Source organism: Kogia breviceps, chromosome 3, assembly GCF_026419965.1.
Source record: "Kogia breviceps isolate mKogBre1 chromosome 3, mKogBre1 haplotype 1, whole genome shotgun sequence".
NCBI lineage: Eukaryota > Metazoa > Chordata > Mammalia > Artiodactyla > Physeteridae > Kogia > Kogia breviceps.
In genome coordinates this window covers 12,411,932-12,434,071 of record NC_081312.1, presented here as the reverse complement: position 1 = coordinate 12,434,071, position 22,140 = coordinate 12,411,932, and the positions used below count along the sequence as shown (strand labels likewise).

Sequence of the window (22,140 nt, the reverse complement as noted above, 5' to 3'; positions counted from 1 at the left end):
CACCCTAGCGCCCCCATCCCATCATGCTTCACTGTGGTCACAGTGGTTTCAGCAGAAATGGCCACCCCTCATACAGCTCAGATGCAGAAAACAGATGACTTGTCTTTCTCCCCAACGGGAATGAAGCAGAGCCCACGTTTTTTGTGTCTTTACAATATTGAATATAATCTCCCTTAAATTATTATCCCTTGCTTCCCATGGGAACTGTTGAAGATGCCAATTTCATACTGATTCCGGATGCAAAGTCTGTTCTGTCTGACCTCATTGATTCCTGGGGGATGCGTTAAGACCTGTGAAATATGTGGGGCTATAAATCAACTCTGGCCAGGTTTCTGCAAATGTTTTAGCTTGAAGGAAAGTCGCTTCACACTGACAAGTCCCCCACGCCTCACCGCCTCCCAGCCCTGATCCGTCTGCGTCCCCTGGAGCCTGTGGATGCTGGCTGCCTGGGGCAGGGCCCGGCGCTGGCTGTCCCCATCTCCCCTCTGGCCCGGCTCCGACAAGCTGAGGGGAATGGGAGGTCAGTCCTTAACATCCAGTCTGATGTCTGAGTCCCTCTGGAGGGAAGGAATCCTGTGAATGTCCTTTCCCTGCCAGCCCCCAAGGAGATGGCCTGGGGACCCTTCCCCAAGCATGCACCTCTGTTTCCAAGACAAACAGGAGCCTCCTGCTGGTTGCTGGGCTCCAGGGGATGCCAACAGCATGTCATACAATTGAACGGCGCCCCTTGGAGTTTTGCGAGGAGCTGACCTTGGCTGGAGGCGGATCCCTGAGAGCCAATCCCTCCCATGGCAGAGAAACAAAGTCTCAGGTCCAAGGTGGAAAGAACATAGCCTACCACAGACTTCCCCTGTGGCACAGCCCAAAGCGGAAAGGATGGTGGAGGTAGGTCTCTTTGTAAATCAGTCTGAACAGATGGTTCTTCACAAGCATCTTTTCCCATCAGTCCCTCAGCTACAGTGTAAATTCAATTCACTTCAACACCCACTGAGTGCCGGTGGTCCAAGGAAGCATGCCCGGCGCGGGGGCACACACAGTAACCACGGCCCTGGCATTCAAGGAACAGAGAGACGCTTGGTCATCTTGGTCCTCCCTCGGCACCCAGCACAGCGGGGGCCGGTCGGGGTGTGGGCTTTGAGGGGTGATGAGAGACTGAGTGTGGAAGTGAGCGAAGGTACCCCCACTAGCCTGAGTTGAACGGTGCCCACACTCTCCTTCCATTCATCCTTTCCCTCATTCATTCATTAGTTGTCAATAGCTTATGGAGCATTCACGCTGCCAGATGCTGAGGATAAACAGTGGATGCTGGCGCAGTGGCTGCAACTAAGGAACCCTCCCGCCACAGTCCCAACTCCCAACACCCACGCCCTGGTGACAGCACGTGGGCACCTGCCTGCCCTCTGTCACACACCTGGGGGCTGCCAGGAAGCCGCGGCCTTTCTGCCCCCAAGCGGGAGACCAGCCAGATGGCTTGGGGGTCATCTGACTCAGGGGTCTCTCTGATGACGGGTCAGACCAGCCCAGCAGCACTTCCCAGTCACTGCCTGCCCGGCCAGCGTGGCCTGGAGTCTGTCTTTCTGTCTGTCTGCGTGTCCATGTGTCCAGAGAGGCTAGCAGCCAAAGGAAGAGAATGAATGTACCCATCTGCCTCCTAGGCACCCCCAGGGGTAAGAGGGCCCCAGAGAACAGCTCAAAGGCAGGCCCTCTGGCTGAGTGGGGCCGGGGAGCAGAGTCAGCAAGTGGTAGCAAATCCAAAGGCGGTGCCTTTCCCTCGCCGCCTTTTTTTTTTTTTGGCCACACCGCTTGGCATGCGGGATCTTAGTTCCCTGACCAGGGATCGAACCCGTGGCCCCTGCAGTGGAAGCACAGAGTCCTCACCACTGGGCCGCCAGGGGATTCCTCCCCTTTCCCTCTCCCTCCTCAAACCTCCCCACCTGGGAGAAGCTGCCAGCAAGCTCCTGCCCCCAGTCTGCCCCCGTGGCTGGGCAGGGATTGGTAAGATATGACGCAGCAGAGTTGCTGCCCCTCCGGGAAGGGGTAGGGAGAGTGACAGCAGCAATTGCTTAGGGGTTGCAGACAGGACTATCAGACACTCAGCACATCCTTTGCCAAAAACAACCCCGCAAGGTAAGTACTATCATCCCATCTGGCAGATAGGCAACTCAAAGGGTTTACCAGGCACCTGTGCGGGGATGGGGTTCGAACCCCAGCATCTCTGAATCGAGAGCCCACGCTCTCCCCACGCATCCAACTGCCTTCCGCTGCTCCCTGGCCTAGTCACCGACTCCCTCCAGGCCTTTGAGAAAACAAAGATCCCCTTTCTTTGGGTAACAGCAGATATTATAACTTGGGCCTCACAGACAATATTTGCTTGAGGCTGTTGTTGGCAACATTAAATATGATTCCTAATTTATGGTTTTAATCAGTTTCATGCTGATTTTGAAACTGACCATGCTGATCAGTTTCGTGTGGATTTCAATCAGTGCGCATGCACACACTCTCCATAGGATTGAATGGCGCCCTTGGAGTTTGGCGAGGAGCTGACCCTAGCTGGAGGGGTCATACTTTGCTTTCATATGGTATTTTTACTTCTTTATTTCATTTAATCCTTTCCTAATAGCACAGAGAGTTCCCAAATCACTCTGTTTCCTGCATCACGCTGGGGTGGGAGCAGGCGCCACAGACACCGTGCACGCACGCAGATCAGAGCCATGCAGAGCTCCTGCAGAAGCTGCCAAGGCAGGCACAGAACCTATGCGAGCAGTTCTGCTCTCAAGTTTGCCAGTGGTGTGCTCACCCCCCTCTGTCAAAAGGATCTTTGAAAAGAAATCTACAACCAGTCTCAACGACAAAGGAGGAGGTACAGACACCTTCCCACACATCCAGAACCACCGTGCCTCTTCGAGAAGCATCATAACATGCACCTCCCACTAATTTCAAGCCCGTGTGGCTGAACGGGCTGCAATGGTCCTCCAGCAGGGGCTCTCGGGAGATCTGGCCTCAACACCTGCCTTCACCAGAACCAGCAAAAGCAAAGCTGGGTCGCGTCGCTGCTCTGAGTTCCCACTTCTCCATCCTCTTGCAATACCCACACTTGCTCTTCACACACAACTGGCTAATCCCAGAATGGAACATACTGAAAAGGAACACGACCAGACCAAGGAACATAAGGTGAGAGCCAAGAAAAAGTTGTGGTTCATGGAGAAAGTTGCCACGCTAGGCAGCGGGGAAGTGCCTATTCCACACACAAAGGCACCCAGGGCCGGGCGTGCCCCACAGTGGGTGCCCACCCAGCGCGGAGGCTGGCCAGTGCCCTGGACCTCACTGCAGGCTGGGGCCAGTCCCCGTGGGCGGCTCCAACTGTGGGTGGTTCGGGCTTCCTCATAAATGGAGGACTGACATGGTCCTAGCGGAAGATGTCACCAAGCGCGTGGGCTGGTTGAAACACACAAGTAGAGAAGGACCACATCACTAGTGATCCAGGTGAGAACGAGTTAACAGAAAATCCAGGCTGTCTGGACACAAACGTTATCTTTCCTAAGGACTGGGAATTGAAGAAATCATCTGGTCTAGGGAATGAGTTTTGCAGACCGATGAAGCCATGGACCCTTTCTCAGAATAATGCTTTTAATTGCATACATTAAATTCACAGGATTATGAAAGAACCCAATTACACTGAAAGTTATCAAAATATTTTTTAAACAGATGTGTAATATGTATAGTGATATACACGCTTCTTTTATCAGTGACAAAAATTAGAAATGACAAGACTGGACAGCAGATCTAATATCTCCTACAAATTTGAAGGAACGGTAAGTGAGAATACTTCAAAATAATATTTCAAAATACATCAAAAACTTCAAAATATGTCAGAATAACTGGTACAGCTGTAATGTGATGTATAAATAGCTGTGTTTCTCTTGTTAATACTGACACAGGTATTGCTAAGAGTCCTGTGGCTTACTGCCTCTATAAAGAAAATAATACTAAATTTCATTAGAAGTTAGTAGAGAAAAAAGATGAAAATGGATCCCCTAAATTCCATCCACAGACCCCCTATTAAGACGCCTAATCCCTTCTTTTTACAGATAATACACTTTAGGCCAGAGAAGCCAAGTGACTTTCTTAATGTCACACAGCTACTCTGGGATCAGAGTGCAGCTCTTACCGATGTCCTGTCTTTACCACTACTGCATGCTGCCTCATTTTAGGCTTTAAAAACATTTCTTTTGGATTTTTTGTTTTTTGTTTTCAAACAAAAGTAATACATTCTTCTAACAGATTCATATAATATGGGAATTTCATTTAAAAAATAAAGTTTCTACCTTTCTTTAAATGCAGGCCTATCTAAGAGTAGACAGATGGACAAGAGCCTTCCTGGACCAGCAGCATCACATCATCCAGGAGCTTCTGCAAAATGAAGAACCTCGGGCCCCAGACCAGACCTGCAGAGTCAGATTCTGCATTTTTCCCCAGGTGACTCGGGCACATTCACGTCTAAGAAGAGCAGCTCTGAACAACCTCCTGGAGCCCCTTCTCTGCTGCATTCTCCTTGGAAGCACAAGTAACCCCAACCCCTGCCACTGAAAGTGGCAAGAATTCAACCCTCAACCCTCTAAAAGCCTTGCATTCTTAAGTCTAATTCCCAGAGGAAAGAATAAACAATAACAGAATAACAGAACTAGGGGTTCGGAGTAGGAGAAGTCATCATGGAATGATGAGATCTGACACAGTAAAAATAACATTTTAACAACTAACTGTTATTAACCCTTACTGAGAGCCAGCCTACATACTAGACCAGGCACAGGCACTATCTCACTGAACTCTCACAAATATCCTACACTAATAGTTAATGCTGTCATCCCTATTTACAGATGGAAAAACTGAGGTTCAGAGAGGCTGAGCTGCTTGCTCACCGTCCCAGCCAATGATCGGGAGAGACCTGAAGCAAGATGGGACAATCTGAGTGGGGGGGCCGCATGTGAACAGGTTTGCTGAGGCCCAGTTCACAAGGACATCTGAGCAAACCTGACTGTGTCCCACCTCAATCCTGGGTCCCCCTCCTCACCAGGCCTGCCTGGTCCCGATGCCTTTAGCAGCTAAAGAACCGAGTGGTTTCTGCTTCCTGTACTCTCTTTCCGGTCTCATCTGGAGGACTTGGTTTCAAACCTGTATTAAAAAAGTAAGAAGAAAAGCCTGCAGGCTGCTGCCCCATCCAAGCACTCTTGCCCTTGTCTTACCTGCTGCGTAGTTAATTGTTTTGTTCCACAATTAAATAAACCTAGCCTTTGCCGGCATCTGGAAGCATCTGACTGAAGTCTCATTAAGCACTGAACTGGGCAAAGCCCAGCAAGGTCTGCAAGGTGGGTGAGTACCACACCCGGACACAAGAGGGAAGAGATATGGGGACATGTGTACACTATAACTGATTCACTTTGTTGTAAGGCAGAAACTAACACACCATTGTAAAGCAATTATACTCCAATAAAGATGTTAAAAAAAAAAAAGAAAAAAGAAAAAAAATAAATAAAAGTTTTCAAGAACTAGGCCCTCAATACGTTTTCAGACTCGATGACTCTCTACAGGTTATCTCAAGACCCTAGGATCTTTCTCAATTAACATATATACAATGGAATATTACTCAGCCATAAAAAGAAATGAAACTGAGTTATTTGTAATGAGGTGGATAGACCTGGAATCTGTCATACAGAGTGAAGTAAGTCAGAAGGATAAAAACAAATACCGTTTGCTAACACATATACATGGAATCTAAAAAAAAAAAAAAATGTCATGAAGAGATTAGTGGTAGGATGGGAATAAAACACAGACCTACTAGAGCATGGACTTGAGGATATGGGGAGGGGGAAGGGTAAGCTGTGACGATGTGAGAGAGTGGCAGGGACATATACACACTACCAAATGTAAAATAGATAGCTAGTGGGAAGCTGCAGCATAGCACAGGGAGTTCACCTCTGTGCTTTGTGACCACCTAGAGGGGTGGGATAGGGAGGGTAGGAGGGAGGGTGACACAAGAGGGAAGAGTTATGGGAACATATGTATATGTATAACTGATTCACTTTGTTGTAAAGGAGAAACTAACACACTATTGTAAAACAGTTATACTCAAATAAAGATGTTAAAAAAAAAAACAAAAAACATTTACCACGTGATACTCCGTGCAGACACCAGGCAAGATATTTTCACATGTTATCTGTGAGGTAGGCATTGTTGTACCCATTTTACAGATGAGGAAACCGAGGCTCCAGTCTCACAGCCAGGAAGTGGCCAAACCAAGGTGAGAATCAAGGCCTGGCTGGCTTCCCAGTTCCAGCCCTCTCCATTCCAGCACACACAACCTTCCCATCTCTGCCTTCTCTTCGAACTTCTCAGGAATCAATCAGAGGCCGCCTAGTAGTTCAGCTGCTTGTTCTGTGACTAATCTCCCTCCCTTGACGGTAAGCTCTGAAGACAGCCCCACGGCTGTGCCCAGACTCCCTGCCCCCTCAGTGCCTAAGCCAGAGCCTGGCACCAAAGAAGTGCTCTATAAACAGTGACTGAATACACATTGGCTGGCTTTCAGGAAAAATAACTCAAGAGAAAGGCTCAGGCCAATGCCATTCATCTTCCAAAAGGATCCCTTTGTGTTCCTCTCTGCCCACTCAGGCGCTTTGATCAATGAGAAAACCCCGGGCCAGGAAGGAGTATAACGATATTGCTTGTAACTTCACAAATGACCGGAGGAATTCCTTCAGTCCCTGGGGTAGCGCGGCTCTAGTAAAAGCCTGCTTTCTCAGTTGTGAAACATTTCACGAGCATTAGTTATTGGTGGAGTCCCTAGATTTGACACTGAGCCAAGCTGATTAGCAAAGCCAGGACGAAGAATGTCCACCCAGAGTGGTGACAAGTTGAGCCCCAAACAGGACAAATACGCATAAACAAGTGGCATCAACATTCAGGGACCCTATCCAAAGGTCCTATTCTCAGAGGCAGTATGATGATAGAAAGGTTCCTTAACGGGGGTTCAAAGCCCAGGTGCCCAATCACTCAGCTCACCCCTCCCTGAGTCTTCAGCACCAACACCGTTAACTCCACAGCATCCTGCCTTTCCTGCATCAGCCCTTTCCTCCTTGCCAGTAACCATGTCTGTCTGGCTCTCCATCCTCTGAGATGCTGACCACCAGATCTCCCAAGGGGCCGGCATCTGGGGGACACAGTCTAACCAGCCACGAGTCTACCACCCCCGTGGAAGTTGCCCTGGTGCTGAGCACACCCAGGCCAAGATGCCAGTTTTCTTGATGACGAAAACTTTCTTGGTTCCTGAGCTGTAATTCTTGGATTACTGCCTGCCTGCATCACTCTGCTTGCAAAGGTCCTGAGTGATCCAGATTTACATCTTGGGGCTTATGGACTCAAATCTGAGGCCAAACTTTGTTCCAGAAAGAGCAGGGTCTAGTCACCTCCCAAGTGGCACACCAAACAGAGAGGTCAAGAAGGAAGCTCAGGGCTTCAGGGGACCCGGGCTCTGAGGCTGGCCCTGCCCAGCCTGCAGAGGCAGGGGACAAGGCAGGAAATTGCTGCCTTGAAAGTAGGTCCAAAACCCAGAAAGAGTAAGCCTCAGTGAAAAGTGTCCACTTGCTTTTTTAAGGCAGACTTAGCAGTTTATGGGAAGAAACCAGGGCATGGAAAGGACAAAAGAGCAAGGGCAATACGTAGGAAACAGTTGGCCCCAAAATTTAAACTTCAATTGGATCAAGTCTCTAGATTTAACTATTAGCAGTTTACGGAGAAATAGAGGACTTGAAGGAATACGTTAAACACCACCCCGAGAACACAAGCAGCAATATCCCAAATGTAGGAAATTCTACAGGAAAAACGACTCAGCCTCTTCAACAAATATGTGGTAAGAGAGACAAAGAAGGTTAAGAGATAGTTAAGAGATTTGTCAACCAAATGCAATCTGTAGACCTTGTTTGGATCTGATTCTAAACGAAAACAACAGAAAGGGGACATTTATGAAATGACCAAGGAAAGTTGAATCCCACCCAGATATTTAATGATAAAAAGGAATTATTATTGATTTTTGTAGGTTTGATAACGGTATTGTGACTATGATTTTTTAAAGAAGCTTTATCTCCTGGAGATACACTCTGAAGTATTTAAGGATAAAATGATTTGATGCCTGAGATTTGCTTTAAATTGATCCACTGGGTCAGAGTAAAGAAGAAATGAGAGCGGGTCTGGATGAGAATTACCAAACTGGGTGAAAAGTAGACAAGTGCTCATTATGATCTCTCTGCTTCTGTCTAGGTTCAAAGTTTTACAGAACAAAAATTTATTTACAAAAAAAAAAAGAAGGCAAGAGAAGGCCCTAGTTTTTCATCATGGCTCCAGGACTGACTCTTGAGGGGCTTGAACAAACTTTTACCTCGCTGAGCCTCAGTTTCCTCATCCAGAGCCTGAATGGGTTCAAATCCTGGCTCGGCCCTCATTTGCTGTGTGACTTTGGACAGATTCTTAACCTCTCTGTGCTTCAGGGCCAACAGGAACAACAATAGTCCTGCCGCAGGGATTGTGGTGAGGATTCAACATGTTCATTCAGGTAAGGATCCTGGCACGCAGCACTGCATGTTTGGTTTTATTCCTACGGCTGCCATCATTACTGTTGTTGATTATTTTCTACATTGAGGAGGAGGAGGAGGAGGAGGAGAAGGCCCCCTGGAGATGTGGCCCTCCTCTCGCAGAGCACCCAAGTTTTAGAAGTGTTTCCCAATTCTCCCCATCACACTGGAGCTGCTCACTCCAGCCTCCTCCCCAGGATCAGAGCTACATTCTGGGAAACAGGGACACTCCTTCTCTGGCAGTGACACCCCCAATCACCTCCTTCTCCTTTCAACAATGTCCCCCTCTCAGTTCCTTTGGTTCCTCCCCCCTCCTCCCCGGTCTCTGAGCCCTGCTTCCCTGTGGCCTGTTCCCAGGCCTGCCCCTCTCATCCCTGTTTCCGTCCTTCTGGGGCCCCCTCCCCATGACTTCCCCTCTCATAATGCCCAGAAGGACCTGTGTAAACCAGAAAAGGCAGGGTGGGGTGAAGGGAGGTTGGAAGGAACCAGGGACTTATGAATGCATAAGGCTGAACTTTTTGGAAGTGGACGGGCCGGGTGCCAGTCCTCCTAGGGTTCCTGGATCGTATTCTCCTTACAAAAGGGCCATTATGGAGACTCCACATCTCCTGTGTGGCAGGTTGGGGGCCTGTAAAAGTGCATGACGTCACAGGGATCAGGAGAGGAACAGGGTTCCCAGCCGCGTCTAATTCTCGAGGGCACTGAGATCCTGGAAAGAGGGCTCTGGGAGGGAGGGGGGTGCTTCAGAGAGCCCCGTAGCCATTGCAGGCTGTTCCCCAAAAGGGGCCTGCGGGACTGCCCAAGACATCAGGGAGCCCTACAGCCACCCGAAGCCCCTCCCGAAACCCTGGAGTGACTCGGCGGGTCACTCCACCCCCTTCCTCACTTCATGACGTCCACATGGTCGCTCAGCTTATCCAGCCCCACAGGACATCGTGGAAGAGCATCACCCCACCCCCAACCTCTCTTTCTCTGCATTTGCCTCGGGATCATTTCTTTTCTACCAAACGAGACAGGTCACACGGGCGAGTTAGGAAAATGTAGGCTGGTTGTCAGGAGAGCTGGACTCCCATGGGTCCACATTCCCTTTTTTATAAAAGGAAGAGGCTGCAGTTAAAGATTGTTAAAGTCCCTGCCAGTTACAGCGGTCTATTGTTCTACTGGTTATAAGGGAGTACGTTACTATCTTCCCCACCAGTGCTTCAGTCCACGGCTTGATTCAGTCTACTCTTTCGCATGAACACTTATCTATGTTCAAAGTGACCATCGGCCAGCTCCTCACCCACCCCACCCCGCCCCCTCTCACACACACACACACACACACACACACACACACACACACACACACACCCCTCGAGACCAGTAAGAATAGAGAAGTTTAGTTAAGGTGTATCCAATTTTCCCTTTTAGCTCTGAAAGATACTTGTTTGCATATTATTTCCATGTAGACAAATGGAAATGCACTCATTTGCATGAACATATAGAAGGCATTACAAAATCACCAACACAGCCTCTCTAACAGTGGGGTACAGCTCAACACTTCAGAGCCCTGAAATGGAACCAACAAAAATCTCACTAAGTAGACTGATGGTCTCCCAAACTTTCAGGGTATAGGAAGGAAATCTTAGAATTTCAATTCATATTTATTTTGATCACATCCTTTAAATTTTTCTATTTCTTACATATACTTTACACTCCTCCAACCATATTAGAATAACAGGAAATGCATGTAATGTATAAACATGCATATAGTAAGGGTCCAGGCTCAGAAAGATTTTGCAGGTGGGGTGCATGATCAAAAAACTTTGGAGCCAGCATCACTCTAGACCATCTCCCAAAGCTGGAGACAGTTGCAAAGTTTTGGTCCAACCAAAGCTGAAGCAACGAGGGAGGATCCCAGGTAAACCTCCACCAAGGCCACACTGGCCAACAGAGCGCCAGTGCACCTGTCACACCACTTGCCAACAGCCTGGGGACATCATGGCATATGGCATCTCCTTCCTCCCCAAGGTCCACTCTTGCTATGAGCTCCCATTAGCGAGGCTCCTTTTGGTCAAAAGAACCCTGGTCCCCACCCAAGGAACCCACTTTCTTTCCAGAACAGTTGGCCTTGACCCTCAAGGCTACTTTTGTTTCAGGAGCAAACGTTCCATTCAAGGGTGAGTGATGCTGAAGACCTTAGAAAGCTGGTCCTTTCTAGATCTTCTCTCTGGGATTCACTTACTGCATCTGACCAGATATATTTGTTATCGAAGAGAGAAAACAGAACCTTGGTCTTCAAACAGATAGATGATAGAAATGATCTAAAGGCAGCTAGACAGATACATAGATGAATGATTGATAGACAGATAGATAGAAACAGATAGATGACAGATAGATGATAGATGATAGGTAGATAGATCGATAGATAGATACATAGATGATAGACAGATAGATAGACGAAAATAAAGAAAAAACAAATCGGCTTTCTGGAGGACTATCAATAAGACAGCAAACTAAACTCCTCCCTAGGTGGGAGGGTACCCAGAGACACAGGCTGCTAAGAGTGAAAGAACCATGGACCACATAGGTTGTTTCACTGGTTCATTGCATGGGAACTGACTTCCCATTTGGGGTTGGCCTGCTAGACTAGGACAATGCCTTCACCAATGGAGAGGACGCCTAGGACGCTGGGCTACTCACCTACACACTGGTTGCCTTCATCCATCTGGTATCCAAGGCGACACATGAGAGGCCTCGAAATCGTGGGGTAGTTTGGAGCTGACAGCGGGGGTGCAGCTGCTGGGTACGGACCTGAGTAGGGGTTGGAGTAGGGGTTGGAGTAGGGCCCTCGATACACTGGGTTTGTTCGGGGGATGCATAAATACCCGCCGTTTTGGTTAACACACATCATGTCTCCTCGGCAGGCCTCGGGGATGGTCCGGCACTCATCAATATCTGTAAGGGCCACAGAAAGGACAGGCGTTAGTGGCCCCTTGGCCACATTGTGCAAATTTCAGCAGAGCTCTGTACCAAGAAAGCCATGAAGGACCCCAAAATACTCTTTACCAGCATCTGCTCCCAAACATGTAGGGCTGTGCCTGGCAGCTACTCCCCAAATATTGGCTGAATTGAATCAAATTGACAAGTGTCACCCAAACATCAGCCATCAAATACCATCATCATGATGTTTGGGCCGTAGCTACCAAAACCTGTACTGTCACATGCTTAATACTTTTCTCTTAAATGAACCCACATTGAAAATCCAAGTCGGGACTTCCCTGACGGTCCAGTGGTTAAGATATCGCCTTCCAATGCAGGGGGTGTGGGTTTGCATCCATGGTCAGGGAGCTAAGATCCCACAGGCCTCGGGGCCCAAAAACCAAAACATAAAACAGAAGCAATATTGTAACAAATTCCATAAAGACTTTAAAAATGGGCCACATAAAAAAAAAGAAAAAGAAAACCCAGGTAAACATATTTTTTCATCTTACGTCACAACAGCATATGAAAAAAACCCTAGCAATGATCAAAAATAGAAGGTAAGTAAAAATAAATACATAACTATTAAAATAAAGATTGTTTACCTGTGGGTGTATCACTTAAAAACATCTCAGGTATTCTTTTGTGTCCGTATGATACTCGGGAAACGCTGGGATGGACCTAATAATTGTACCTACTTCTACTCCAAATAACAGCCGGGCGGGGAGAAAGAGTCCGCTGAATCCAGAAAGACAAGGCTTGGCCGAGAGCTAGTTTCTTATTAGGAAAGCAGAGACTTACTTGAGAGTTCGGCTCACACCGTGCCAACAAACAGGGCCCGTTTCCAGCCAGGCTGGTGGTGCTCTGTTTGTTGTGTCTAGAGCAGGGTGTGGGAGTGGCGGGGGGGTAGGTTCCCTAGAAAATCAGCCTTGCGGGGCCAGGGACAGGGGAGGCCTGAACTGAGGCACCAGCATGAGCAGCTGCCCTGACCCCCTGCACCGGGGCCTCCCACCAGCCTTGGGGTCTGCTCCCTGTGGGGCTGGAGGCCGGGAGAGAGAGGCCTGAACCCTGACCGCTCACTCCAGCCAGCCACCTCATCTGAGAGACTGGTGCCAACTCCCGCCTCGGGAAGGGGAAGCGTGGAGTACCGTTTTCTAGCTGTAAGCCTGAAAGCGTCGTTAAAACCGGTGCGCTACAAAGGACGGCTGCCGCCCTTCTCTGCATCCCTTGGCACGTTCTCAACCCCCTTCACCTTAAGTCAAAGTGCGAGCCTAGAGCTTCCAAGGCGAGGCTTTTTTCCCCCACCACCCATCATTCTTTTCAACCCTACCTAAGCTCAGAGACTACAAATGATTTGGCCTAAATCAAATATCATTAAAAAGGTAAATATATCCCCAAGGGGAGAGCCTTATTCCTTTTTTATACCCTATGCTCCATTCACAACAAACTAGTCTGTACCCTGAATGTCTTTTCAATGCCCTGGTCTTTGCTTATGCTGTTCCCACTACCTGGGATGCTATTTCTCAGGATCCTATTCATCCTACAATACCCAATTCAAATGTGACCTCCGTGAAGGCTTTCTTTATTTTTATTATTTTATTTATTTTATTTTATTTTATCTTATTTATTTATTTACTTTTGCGGTACGTGGGCCTCTCACTGTTGTGGCCTCTCCTGCCGCAGAGCACAGGCTCCGGATGCGCAGGCTCAGCAGCCATGGCTCACGGGCCCAGCCACTCCACAGCATGTGGGATCCTCCTGGACCAGGGCACGAACCCATGTCCCCTGCATCGGCAGGCGGACTCTCAACCACTGCGCCACCAGGGAAACCCCAAGGCTTTCTTTATTGACCTCAGACATAAGGCATCACTCTCTCCCCTACTTCTGCAGGGCTGATTGCTTTTACCTCATCTTGACAGTGACTTTATTCTACCCTGTATGTACAGTTTACTCCATCTAGACCTACCTCTCCCACTAGATGGAGCACTAGGAGAACAGCCCCAAAATGTCTGTCCTCTTTCTTGGAACCTGTGGCTACATTAGGTTACATGGCAAAGGGGAATAAGGCATGGATGGAATGGAATTAAAGTTGCTAATCAGAAGACCTTAAGATGGGGACTTCCCTGGTGGCACAGTGGTTAAGAATCCTCCTGCCAATGCAGGGGACATGGGTTGGAGCCCTGGTCCGGGAAGATCCCACCTGCCATGAAGCGACTAAGCCCGTGCACCACAACTACAGTGCCTGTGCTCTAGAGCCCGTGAGCCACAACTATGAGCCTGCGTGCCGCATCTACTGAAGCCCGTGCTCCGCAACAAGAAGCCACCGCACTGAGAAGCCCGCGCACTGCGACAAAGATTAGCCACAACTAGAGAAAGCCAGTGGGCTGCAACGAAGACCCAACATAGCCAAAAGTAAATAAAATTTTTTTAAAAAGGGTTCTCTTAAAAATAATAATAATAATCTTTTAAAAAAAAAGAAGAGCTTGAGATGGGGGAATTATCTGGGATTATCTGAGTGGGCACAGTGAAATCACACAAATCCTTAAAAGTAGAAGAGGCAGAAGGACTGGTCAGAGAGATGAGACAACAGAAACATGTGAGGGACTTAACTTGCTGGCTTTGAAGATGGAGGAGGGGGCCATGAGCCAAGGAAGAGCGTGGCCTCTAGAAACTGCGAAAGGCCTTCAGCCGACAGCCAGTAAGGAACCAGGGGCCTCAGTCCTACAACCACAAGAAACTGAATTCTGTGGGAATGTAAATCCATGCAGCCACTATGGAAGACAGTGTGGAGGTCCCTCCAAAAATGAAACCTAGAAATACCATATGATCCAGCAATTCCACTTCTGGGTATATATCCAAAGGAAATGAAAACAGAATCTTGAAGGGATATCTGTACTGCCATGTTGATTGAAGCACTATTCACAATAGCCAAAATATGGAAACAACCTAAATGTGCATCAGTGGATAAAGATTTGGGATGGATAGATAGATAGACAGACAGATGTGATATTATTAATATTATCATATGAATAATATAATATTAATAACAAGCATATGAATATTACTCAGCTACGAGAAAGAAGGAAAACCTGCCATTTGCAGCAACACAGAAGGACCTTGAGGGCATTATGCTACGTGAAATAAGGCAGACAGAGAAAGACAAATGCTACATGATATCACTTATGTGTGGAATCCAAAAAGCCAAACTTACAGAAATAGAGAATGGAATGGTGGTTATCAGGGGCTGGGGGGTGGGGGAAATGGGGAGATGTAAAGGGTACAAACCTTCCAGTTAGAAGATAACTTCTAAGGAAATAATGCACAGTATTGTGATTACAATGAACAACACTGTATTGCATACTTGAAAAATGCTAAGGGAGTAAATCCTGAATGTTCTCACCACAAAAAAGAAATGGTAATTATGTGATGTGAGGGAGGTGTGAGCTAAGCTACGGTGGTCATCACATTGTAATATATAAGTGTATCAAGTCAACACATTGCACACCTTAAACTTACATAATGTTGTATGTCAATTACATCTCAATTTTTAAAAAACAGAAACTGAATTCTGCCAACAATATGCATGAGCAAGAAAATGGATTCTTCCCTCAAGCCTCCAGAAAAGAACACCGCCCTGCCATCACCTCAGTGTTGGCCTGGTAGAACTCCCATCGGGCTTCTGACCTATGCACCTGTGAGATCATAGATTTGTGCTGTTTAAGCCACTAAGGCTTGTGGCGATTTGTAAAGGCATCCCTAGGAAACAGATACGGATGGAGAGCTCCTTGAGGCCGGGGATCAATTCTTCCTCATCTCTGCCCTGTCGCAGGGCTTACCCAGTGCCAGGCACAAAGAAGGTGATCAATGGAAGGGTGTCGTTGCTTTCAGCCATCCCGTGGCGCTGTTTTCTTCCATGGGCAAGGCTGATACAGGTTTGACAATACTGAATGACGGTTGAGACAGAAGTGGTCCTGTGATCGGGCTGCCCCTGCACCCCACCCAGAGAAGGATCTTCACTGGCCTCTTACCTAAACACTGTCCCGATGAGCGGTCCAGGTCAAAGCCGTTAGTGCATTGTTGCTGCAGGAAGGGAGAGAGAGAAACAGGAGAGGTCATTTTTGCTTACTTACCTTTTTATTTTTTCTTTCACGGTAAAAGTATTCTAACTGCATCACAGGAGGTACGGAAAATGGGTAAAGAAACAAGGCATTTATAATACCAACATCTGTGTTATAACCTCTATTTGTCCCTTTTTTGGGGTGTTTTCTTACAATCATTTTACACTTTAGCATTACTTTTTAAGCCCCTGCATCATTGCTTCAAAACACCCATTTTTAGCAGATGGTTATGGGGAATTCTTCCTGCTCTGGTCATGAAGAGCAATATTAATCTCATCTGATCCGCCCAGTGAGGCTTGCCCTGTGCTCAGCCCTTTCTGAGAGAGGATAGGACTGCTTTTAAGGGCAAACACTCTCTTACTTTGGGTGCTATTTAACCCCTTTTCAGCGCCCGGCATGAATTCTTTGCTCCCTATGAAAACCTCGACCTGATTATGAGGTCTGTGTATAAAATAAATCTGCAGTGATGTAGTCAGTTTTCTAAGAAAAATAGAATTGGGGAAATTTTTTCCATTTTAACCTCAGGAAGACAATGACACAAAGATGAGATGCTTCCAGAGACCACCAGGTCTCAAAAGTTCCTGAGGGCTGCAGGCTTCACATGCAACTTGAGTTACAACTTCATGCATTTAGAAAAATCTCATGGGATCGACAATCGCCCCTAGAGCTGGCATGTTATAGGAATAAGTCAAGGAGGTGTGGTTTTGCCTGTGGGGGTCCCTTCCCTGGCCTTCCCTATGGTTTATGGGGTTCAGCTTCCCTGAGATATGCGCTGGTTTGTGGAGATGATAGATTTAGCCTGCATTCCTGGGAGTGGGTTCAGGCACCTTAGGGCCTCGGGGCAAAAGAAATGGAGCGGATGAGCCACGAGGTGGTGCCATAAAGTTCAGGAAACCAAGAGACTGGAGTTGCAGCCCTGGCTCGCCAACTAAGTGCAGGTGTGGGTTCAAGTCCGTTGCCTGGCTTCAAATTCTCACTCTAGCCCCTATTCACTAACTTTTCTATGCCTCAGCTTCCTCATCTGTAAAACGGAGAGGATACTACTTACTTGTGAGTGGTTGTGAGGACTAAATTGTTAGTGCATGTCAAGTGCCTATAGTGCAATAAACACTATACTATAACCTGCGCCCTCTCTGGACCTAGATGTTAACTGTCACCACAGAGCTAGATCAGAGGACACCAAGGTCCTGCCAAGGTCTAAAAGTCTTTGGTACTCTTCCCAAGATTCTTTCCACCTCCAAGGAAATATATTTCAAAAAACATTTAAAGGGTGTGATCAAAATAAATATGAATTGAAATTCTAAGATTTCCCTCCTATACCCTGAAAGTTTGGGAGACCATCAGTCTACTTAGTGAGATTTTTGTTGGTTCCATTTCAGGGCTCTGAACTGTTGAGCTGTAACCCACTGTTAGAGAGGCTGTGTTGGTGACTTTGTAATGTCTTCTATATGTTCATGCAAATGAATGGGCATTTCCATTTGACTACATGGCCCCTCAGCCCTGCTCAGAGGTGGGGCTTCTCTCATTTCCCAGCTAGAGATGTGGAGGGGCTGCCCTGAGCTCTGCAGGAGGGATCTGTCCACCTTTCTCAAGGGCTGACACAACCGTCACTTTATAAAGTCAGGGATGGTGCAGGCTTCTCTGCACAGCCAACCAGGAGCCCAAGCTCCCCACTACACACTCCTCCCAGGGGTCCGGGCCAGAGGTGGGTCCTCACCGGTTGGGCGCTGAGATGCCTCACAACTGCATGTTGGTCACACCCACCCACCCACCCACGTGGGCCACACGCAGGCACCGAAGGGGCACCACTGCCCAGAAACACCAGAACACACTTGACTTTTTAACACTTACACTAAGTCAAGACCCCCAGCCCCACCAAAGGGACAGAAACTAGGCAGCATGATCTGATTATAAGAGTCTTGGATTGGGAACCAGGACACCGAGGTCCAGCCCTGCCACTTACATACTACGTCATCTGGGGCAAGTCTCAACTTCCCTGAGCCCCGGCTTTAATCTCTGTACGATGAAGAGCTCGGTTTAGGTAAACGACACGATGCGTGGCTGGACACCCTCGCCCTGGTTTTTAACGCACTTCCTGATAAGTAACAAAATAAAAGTCTTACCTGTGCATTCCCAGGACTTGGAAGACAGAGAGCCAGAATGGTCACAGTGAGTATCCTGGGGAGGAGCAAGAAGTCAACATAAATGCTCAGGACGCTCCCAGGACCCAGGTCTGGGGTAACCTGTGCCTCTCGCGCTGCCTGTGTGTTTACGACGATGACTTCACCTCGTGCTTGTCTTTGGACAGGGGGTTGGGGGGGGCGATGCTCCAGAGAGGCCGGGGAAACTCCAGATGCCCCAACCACCCCAAACAGAACCGTGCCCCCTCCACTGGTTTCATATGTTGGGATAATGTGTTCGGTGGCATTTTTTTAAAATAAAGGGTCTTGCTGCTTCGAAGGACAAATCTAACACCCACCGCCATGGTATTAACGATGCATTCACCAGCTGCTCGGCCTTTACTCCTGACACAAGGGGACCTGCCCGAGTTTTGAACGTCTTCATTCTGAAATGACTACAGTGCGAAGGAGCCGTTGTGCCCTCGGATGATGAGAGGAAAGGAAAGTACAAAGGAGAAGCACGTGAGCGCCACGGAACAGAGGTGTCACGGGGAAGGAACGCACGTGCTCCCAGAGCACGCCTCACACAGACCCTGATGGAGGAGAGGACGCGGGGACCTGGGCAGCCCCAAGGAGGAGCACAGCTGACACTGAGGAGGAGGTGTCAATAAACTTTGTTTCTGCATAAGCCACCGACCCCTGAACCTGCGATTTCTACTCTTCATCGTTCACAAGCTGCTATCCAACAAAATCGTGGTCGCCAATTAGCTTTAAAGATAAAAAAATCAATACCACCTCACATCCAACAGGATGGCTCCAACCAAAAAAGCCAAAAGCTGGTGAGGGTGTGGAGAAACTGGAACCCTTGTGCACTGTTGGTGGGAATGTACGTTGGTGCAGCCACTATGGAAAACAGTCTGGAGGTTCCTCAAAAAATTAAAAATGGAACTACTATATGATCCAGCAATCCCACTTCTGGGTATATATACAAAAGAATTGAAAACAGGGTCTCAAAGAGATATTTGTACACCCATGTTCATAGCAGCATTATTCACAATAGCCAAAGGGTGGAAGCAACCCAAGTGTCCCTCAACAAATGAATAAACAATGTGTTACATACATGCAATGGAATACTATTCGGCCTTAAAAAGGAAAGAAACTCTGACAAGTGCTACAACATGGATGAACCTTGAGGACATTATGCTAAGTGAAATAAGCCAGCCACAGAAAGACAGATACTGTTTGATTCCACTTATATGAAGGGCTGACAGCAATCAAAATTACAGACAGAAAGCAGAATGGTGGGTGTCAGGGGCAGGAGGAGGAGGGGTTAGGGAGGTGTTTATGGGTGTATAGAATTTCAGTTTTTCAAGATGAAAAGAGTTCTGGAGATTGATTGAGCAACACTGTGAATATACTTAACGCTACTGAACTGGACACTTGAAAATTGTTAAGGTGGTTAAAAAAATCTATGCAAATACAGAGCTTTATTTGGTGCCGTTATGACTGAGTCCAACAGGGGTTTATCTGAGTAATTACTAGCTGCGAGCATGGACCCTAGGTAGGCAGAAAAACTACAAAACTATGACCCAGATGCTGCCCTGGAGAGCTGGTGGGGGAGCCACGTGAACCAATAATGTCTACACCCTTTGGTTAGGGCACTGATAGAAATGCCCACTGAGTGCCAGGAGAGCCAGGCTGTGGGTAGGGAATGGAAGGTCAAGGAAGGCTTCCTGGAGGAAGTGATCTCAAAGGCTTCTTCAGTAACTCAGTGGACCTGGCACCTGGCTGGATTTAGTGACCTGATACTGTCAATGTACACCTTCACTTTACAATCCCTCCCTTCAGAAAAAGAGCGTTCAATAGACTGCAAAACTCACTCAATCCATGACAGAAGGCTTATATGAATCAGCAACGCTGGGGTACTTGGAGGGCCCCAGAATTAAGGTGGCAACCAGAGGAAACAGGACCCTAATGTGGTGTTGGGAGAGGCAAGCCCACTTCCTTCATCTAGTCCTCAATCCAAAGAATAAAGGCCCTGGAAGCCCACAAGTTTTCCTTTCATCTGAGTGCCTGCATGAGCCAGATTCTAGAACACTGGAGACAGCTCTGACCTTATAAAGTGCAGAGCCAAATCCCAGGGCTTTTTGATATTCGCAACAGCCAGATTTATATCTGGAAGGAATGAAAGAACAATAACAAATTTATTTTCCAGGCTGTATATTATGAATTTCAACGTTTTCCTGTTTCTTCATATGAAGTTTCCTTTCGGTTGGTTATAAAACCCTGTCTCGTTTTTGTTGGAGACAGGACAAGCTGACTGAACGCAGTGGACTTCAAGACCAAGTGGAAAAGGCATGCTAACCCATTTCTCCCCATACCCTGCTCCCCTACTCCCTTTGGCTAGAGGGCAGTCCTGGGACAGGTCTCCTCTGAGAAAGCCCATCTCAAGCCTGGCCTCCTGCAAGGGCCACAGCTGGGGCCTGAGGGCCAAGTAAGCTCCAGGCTTAACTGAGACGGTTTCCTGAAAATGACAACATCCAAGCGTTGCTGCTCTCACAGCGTCACCCATAGCCGCACTTTGTCATGAAAAACTCTAGAAAACTCCAAAGTAAATTAACTACAAGAATTTTGGGGATCCTTTGATGCTCATAACTGGTCCCCGGAACTTTCAAAAGCAGGTGGGTCCACCTATTTTGGGCTCCAACCTCAAGTGGGAGGAAAGCTGGGCGGGGTGGACATGGGGATGGAGGTGGGGGACCAACTGGATCTCAGGGCTGTCTGTCAAAGAAGTGCTGGTCCCCGATCCAGGGAGACAGGATTACAGCTTCGTTTTCAGCACACACACACACACACACACACACACACACTCACGCACACACACACTTTGTCTAAAGCAGCTACGTTTTCAAGAGTGCTCTTGATAAAAACTGCAGATGTAATCTAGATAAAATTCTTCAAGCTTTAACAATCACTTGACTGGAACTTCAATTTCCTTAAGGAATATCAAAATGTTTGCTTACATGCATTTCTGTCTGCAGTCCCCACTTTTCATTGGCTCGAGACTTCTGGGTCGCATGCCCTTTGAGAATCCCACACAGACATAGAGCAAATCCAGCCCCGGGATGTGCAGCTAGCCCGTTCGCTTGTCCAACAGCCGATGCAGCAAAATAATTGCTAGTGAACTAGTAATTGATCTCTCAAATTAAAAAAACAAAAACAAAAAACTTCAAAAAAAATTTAAACGGCACACAAATTTGCTGCCCTTTCGGAAAAGAAAGAAAGAATCAGGCTCTGAGATTTTTGCCGACCTCTGTCGGATGCTGGCTTCTGAAACTGTCTTATAAAATACCCACTCCCAAAAGAAGGCTTCAAGATGGAAATTACAGAGGCGCAGCTTTTTACAATTAACGATATCATTGCATCACTAGCTAATGCCTTTTCCAACATCCTGACACAGCCTGAATCACGGCCATAGCCATTTTCCACCCATCGGGTTTTCAGTAAGGTTTCCAGACCCTGGAGGAAAAAGTCCGGAGCAGAGAACGTACCTTTTTAATCCTGGCATGTCCAAGATGCGTGGGCAGGAGAAGCAAGGGGGAAAAGATGGAGAGCTCTCAGCGCGGGACCCTCGGAGCAGTTCCTGAACTTCGGCGTCCTCTGGGCCTGTGGGGCTCGCCGATACTTTTATTCCAGGGGGGACGAGCGAGGCGAGGAGAGGACAAGGGGAGAGTCTGGGTCCTGCGAGACACTGGAGAGCTGACAGAGAAAGCACCTGGTTTTGCTTAGCCCTCTTCAGTAATTCAGCATTAAACCAATTGGAGGAGGAATGTTAAAAATGAACACTTCATTTTCTAAGTATGTTAAACAATGCAAATGGGGCCTCAGTCTGGACACAGCTGGTTCAGATTACAGCACTCACCAACTGGCTAGACGCCTCACAACAATCTTGGGGCGTCTGCCAGGACCAAGTGCTCAGTGCTGGGAGGAGAGCCCTTTCCCGGGCGGCAGCGCAGCCACACTCAGGCTCCCAGCATCTCTACGGGAGGCGATTGGCGGGCAAGTGCAGGAGGGTGGGGTGCGCGGGTGGGGGCCGCTGGGAGGACCTGTTGGCCCTTTACTTCCCACCCGGGGAGGAGGTCCCCAGGCTGGGCGGTCGTGGCTGAGGCGGGGGCGGGGATCCAGAGCATCTGCACTTGGTCGTGGCATTGGGACACCCATGAAAGTTATTCCCCTCTGGGAGGGGAAGAACTTTAACTCGTGACAAACACAGCGACAGGGACTAGAGTCTTTTGATTTATTGGGAAACCAGACCCAATGAAG

The 22,140-nt window shown here is 47.9% G+C and overlaps 1 protein-coding gene across 2 annotated transcripts in view; it reads right to left on the bottom strand.

Annotated features, from left to right (window-relative positions):
• Positions 1-21,909, bottom strand: part of FBLN5 (fibulin 5) — an 85,503-nt gene extending 63,594 nt beyond the window's left edge. The window contains exons 1-4 of one of the 2 annotated variants that reach the window (XM_067027880.1): positions 21,369-21,909; positions 17,821-17,875; positions 15,608-15,659; positions 11,301-11,555 (exon numbers count right to left, since the gene is read on the bottom strand). In XM_067027880.1, coding sequence (XP_066883981.1) covers positions 11,301-11,555; positions 15,608-15,659; positions 17,821-17,875; positions 21,369-21,385 — 379 coding nt within the window. In that variant the 5' untranslated portion in view covers positions 21,386-21,909. The other variant, XM_059056079.2, reaches the window with a different exon arrangement.
• Positions 21,910-22,140: the final 231 nt, after the last annotated feature.